Source organism: Notothenia coriiceps, unplaced genomic scaffold (assembly GCF_000735185.1).
Source record: "Notothenia coriiceps isolate Sejong01 unplaced genomic scaffold, NC01 NC01_scaffold00024779, whole genome shotgun sequence".
NCBI lineage: Eukaryota > Metazoa > Chordata > Actinopteri > Perciformes > Nototheniidae > Notothenia > Notothenia coriiceps.
Window position 1 is genome coordinate 15,061 of NW_011357480.1, and position 4,780 is coordinate 19,840.

General features: G+C 41.4%; 1 protein-coding gene across 1 annotated transcript; it reads right to left on the reverse strand.

Moving 5' to 3' along the window:
* Nucleotides 1–1,021: 1,021 nt before the first annotated feature.
* Nucleotides 1,022–4,143, reverse strand: LOC104955749 (myelin-oligodendrocyte glycoprotein-like). The gene is made up of 6 exons (XM_010783138.1): nucleotides 3,951–4,143; nucleotides 2,454–2,601; nucleotides 2,069–2,274; nucleotides 1,774–1,860; nucleotides 1,560–1,671; nucleotides 1,022–1,450 (listed from the first exon to the last, which is right to left on the reverse strand). The coding sequence occupies exons 1-5, from the start codon at nucleotides 4,033–4,035 to the stop codon at nucleotides 1,583–1,585; spliced, it is 615 nt and encodes a 204-aa protein (XP_010781440.1). The 5' UTR covers nucleotides 4,036–4,143; the 3' UTR covers nucleotides 1,022–1,450; nucleotides 1,560–1,582.
* Nucleotides 4,144–4,780: the final 637 nt, after the last annotated feature.

Genomic DNA, 4,780 nt, shown 5'->3' on the forward strand with positions numbered 1-4,780 from the left:
GTAATTTATGCTTTGCTTACATAAAGCACGGTTAATGCATTATATTATTGAGGGAGAATTGTCCGGGGCTACAGAAAAAAAATTTAGGGCCTTTGGTCCTGTATAATAACGTCATATTAAGTGCAGTCATTTGGTCTTTAGCAACAGCTTTTGAGAGCACTGCATTCATCAGTGTTCGTTTTAATGCTGCCAGTTTGTCGACGGCCTGTGTGTTGATGGGACTTCTCATGTTCCCTAAATGTTTCCCCTTCCTTTCGCCAGTTCTTAAATCCTCCTTTCACAAAACTCCCATCCCTGATCTTGTCCGCACTGACAAGCTTCTTTTCTATAGCAGAGCAACAGAAGAAGCACACTGCATTATCTATATTATGTATAGACTGCTTACACTAAAATGCTAACTCAAAAATAGTAACTCAAAATAAAACTTTTGAATTGATTTGTTAAGTGAACGTTTTGGCGTTGCAGTTACAACTCTCCGCCAACAGATGGGGGTGCTGCAGCCCCCTCAGCACCCCCCCTTCCCGCGTCCCTGAATTCAAGTAACGGCTAGTTTGATCCCGTTAGTGAGATAGAGACGAACATCTTTCGAGTGCTGGTAGATCCCCGTGAGTTAGTTACTTTTTAGTGATCAATCTGTGGGGTATTAAAGACCGTAATGCACACACACGCTATATTGACTCTGATAACAATAAGTACAATAATAATAATAATACATTGGACTTTGATAGCGCTTTTCCTAACGCCCAAAGACGCTTTACATAAAATCAGAAACGGTACAAAGAAAACAAAATGAGTCCAAGAGTACACGGTTCCGTCGCGTTGAAGCTTGCCGGTGGGCGTGTGACCAACAACCAATCACATTAATCTCCCGCCCCGGACACGCAAGCACACGGTTTGATTGGCTAGAGCTTGTACTGGCATATGATTTGATTGGCTGGCGCTTCTGTCGACGCTTGAAAAGTTGAACTTTTCTCAACTTTTAAGCGAGCAACGGAACCACAATGCAGTTCGGCAACGCGTGACGTCACCCCATTCAAAGTGAATGGGACGCGTCTCCGTTGAAGCACGCAACGCTGCGGTGTGGACGTACCGTTACTCCTATAGCATTGCCGCTTTGTTTTCACTATCTGTTTGTGCCAGTTGTTTTTGTTTTGGGCTACTTTCTGCTGTCCTGATATTGAAGAGGAGCTCAACCCACCATTTTGGAGCCAGGTAAAGACGTGTTATTGGCCCAATACGCTCGGCCCTCATCTGGAACAAGTAGAAAAAGATAAAGTCGACACGGGTCCTTTCAGTAATGCTTTGCGTTTCAAGATGTTGTTTCCCCGGTCGGTCCACTTGTGTCCTGACGTGCTGCAGGTCTGTATCCCACATCTGATGCTCTTATCCCCACATATTGAGCAGGGGGGGAAAGAGGTGGTTTGGTTTCTGGGACGCTGCAGTCCGGCGGCTGGAGGGAAAAGAGAAATGTAAATAATAATTATTAAACTGTCTCCCTCTAGAGACGTTCAGTCAGAATACACTCAAGAAGCAACAACACATGTTTCCTTCTGACTTACATGTGGTCTCTGACACTTGTGTTTCAGGAAACATCCACCAAATACAACAGCCAGGACCAACAAGGCGCAGATTGACAGAACCACGACCACGACCTCCAATTGTGCCGACCAACTAAAACCCAAAGAGACAACGTCTTCAGTAACTGCAGCACAACAGACCGTCTTAAATAAACTCAAAAAGCTGAAACTCTTCACTTTGTTCTCTCCTTCTTACCTTTGACCTCAGTCTCTTGTTTTGGATCTGGAGTTTGGAGATTTCCCTGAAACTGTGTGGTCGTCAAAGTGTCATCAGAGATTGGTTCTGAAAAAGCAACAGTTGTAGTGATCTTTAGCCTTGTTGTTCTTTATAATGAATTATCATTAAACATGTGTACAAACCATGCTGGATAACACATTTTCTACACGGTGTGGAAGGGCTTGAAGAATGTGGACAAGTTCGCATCTTTTAATCGACCAAAAACACGAATGATGACGTAATAGATTTTATATTTGTAAAAACACAAACGTACCAAAGACTACCAGCATTATGGTGGAGGCAATCCCCAGCATTGGGATGATACATCTGTATGTCCCGCCATCAGAGAGCTTCAGGTTTCTGATCTGGAGGGAAAGGTTCCCGCGTTTCAGGCCGTCTGCGAACATCTCCGTCCTCCCAACGTACGACGGCATCGTCAGGTCCTCCTGATGCTGGTTTTCATGGTGCAGGTGAACGTACCTGTAGGATGAAAATGGGGGGAGCTCTGAGATCTGTGGTTGACTGGATGCTTCTGTTTGGTTGTTGTTGGTTTATTTGCTTTATTAAATATCCTGAAACTTTATCCTTAGTACAGACTTTTAGTATTTATACACGTCATAACGAAGCGTAATTGAATGGTAATCTAGCCGCCACAGTACCTGTTTGGGTCAACAGGGATATCGGGCCTCCACCACATCACCGTCAGATTCTCCATGTTGATCTCAGGCTGCACTACACACGGCAGGAGGACATCACCACCCAGAGGAGCACTGATTGGCTCAGAGGAACCAATCAACTGAGGCCGACCTGTGAAAATACAGGTGTGACTACCTGATTTGCACTGCGCAAGCCATTATTGGACAGCTACGTATGGCAAACCAAGTAGGACATTTGACACTGCGACGTTTCACAAAGAAAAAGAAAAAAACATGACCACATTAATCAGAACGAGAGAGATTAGTTAATTATGAGGTAATTTCCTGATTATTTGACAAGAAATCCTTTTGGTGGGTTAAGTACATTCTTAGAGTAAGTGAGAAATGGATTTAGCTTCTCTTTGACATGCTATCATACTGGAGAAATAATAAACTGTAAATGTATTCAAACTAAAGTATTACTCTGGCCAAACTTTTTATGTTGAGATTCCTGAAAGAGGGAAATTACATAAAATATTTTTCATTCAAAAAGTTGATTGAATAACAAAACTCAGTTATAAGTTCAGTATTTTGATTTCATGACAATTATTGCTAAATCTGAAAGGTCTTTACCAGCTTTGGAATTTCAAAAAGTGAAAAAAGTGTGAAAAACACTTTATAACAGAGTTTTGTTCTTGATCAAAAATCAACTTTTTCAATGAAATTATTTTGTGTCATTTCCCTCTTTCAGGAATCTCAACAGAAAAAGTTTGGCCAGCCTAAAACATTTCTAATATTAAATAGATGAAAACCTTGCATTTAGACATTCATTATGAATGCCATACATGATTGCACACATTTACAGTTTCTTATTTCTCCAGTGTGAAGGCTGTCAATCTGAAGTTATATCATTTTCTCACTTATTCTGACAATGTACTTAACCCACTAAAATGATTTCTTCTCAAATAATCGGGAGATTACGTTGTAAAAACAATAACTCATCTCTCTCGTTCAGATTAATGTGTTTTTTTTTCTTCTTTGCAAAACGCTGCTGTGTCAAATGTCGTCCTACTTTTCGTTGCCGGACATAGCTGTCCAACTCGCGCTTGCGCAGTGTAAATCAGGAGGACATGCAAATCAGGAAGTCAGATTTGTAAAATATGCATTAAGAAAAAGAAAATCTGCTTCCAGTTCTGTTTCATATGGGTGTTGAGAGATGTATCCATAGATCTCTTCATTTTGCTCTCAAAGTGCACCAGATTGATGCTTTTAACTTCAATATTTAAAAGAACACTTTTGATAAGGTGCCCTATGTCCATATGTGTCTGTTTTGGTGTCGCGCGTCAGGTGGCTCCGATAGTTAGAAGTAGCGACTCACCCCTCGTTGGATAGACATTATATTGAAATCTAAACAAGTTCAAACACACTTGTTTGTGCCCTGCCCCATGTGACTTGTTTGTTCAAAAACTGCAATAGTGTTGTTTAAAGTAAAAAAAGAAATAGCGAAAAACATTAGTTTACCTTCATTATGCTCCTCTGCGAAGACCAAACTAAAACGAAAAAAAGTCAGGAGTGGAAATGCGAAGGCAAGCACGGAGAGATCCATGAGGAATAAAAAGCACAGACATATGATCAGGGAATCAAAATGATAATTAAGTTAAAATATTGTCCAGCTGAGCAGCTTTCAAGACCATATGTTATTTGGTTCATGCTTGCAGGAGTCAAAACTATTTATGTATAATAGGAAATGGATACAGCGTCAGAGGCGGGGCTTGTTCTTATGGGAGCTGCTCATTGGCGCATGAGGACAAAATGGCCTGGGATTGGCCACAGACTCTGAGGCAAAAATTCGTTGTGCAGATCTGAGTACTTCTACTTTTACTCAAGTACAAGATCTGAGTACTTCTACTTTTACTCAAGTACAAGATCTGAGTACTTCTACTTTTACTCAAGTACAAGATCTGAGTACTTCTACTTTTACTCAAGTACAAGATCCGAGTACTTTTAGTAAAATATCTGAGTACTTCTACTTTTACTAAAGTACAATATTGTCAGGGTTGGGGAAAATCAGGACCCAAATGCAGAATGAGGAGAAGGGGGGGGCCGTAAAGGGGTGAAAAGTTAGGACGATTCTAAGGGCCTGTGACTGACAGGGGCCCAAACAATTTTAGAACATTAAGAAAAAAATGTTTAGTAACCAATGTGATTATCTTTTCATGGGGCCCAAAATCCCTGGCGGCGCCCGAGGAACATCCGGATCAAAAACCAACAGGGACAAACATGGAGGTGCAAGGAAGACGACGACCGAACATGGAGCAGAGGGAAGACAAGACTAAATGGGCTGACGGCAC

Coding starts and splice junctions, on each gene's coding strand:
- LOC104955749 (XM_010783138.1), bottom strand. CDS start 4,035: ATGGATCTCTCCGTGCTTGCCTTCGCATTTCCACTCCTGACTTTTTTT. Junction 2,602..3,950: donor CGCAGAGGAGCATAATGAAG/GTAAACTAATGT, acceptor GTATTTTCACAG/GTCGGCCTCAGTTGATTGGT. Junction 1,861..2,068: donor CATAATGCTGGTAGTCTTTG/GTACGTTTGTGT, acceptor TTGCTTTTTCAG/AACCAATCTCTGATGACACT.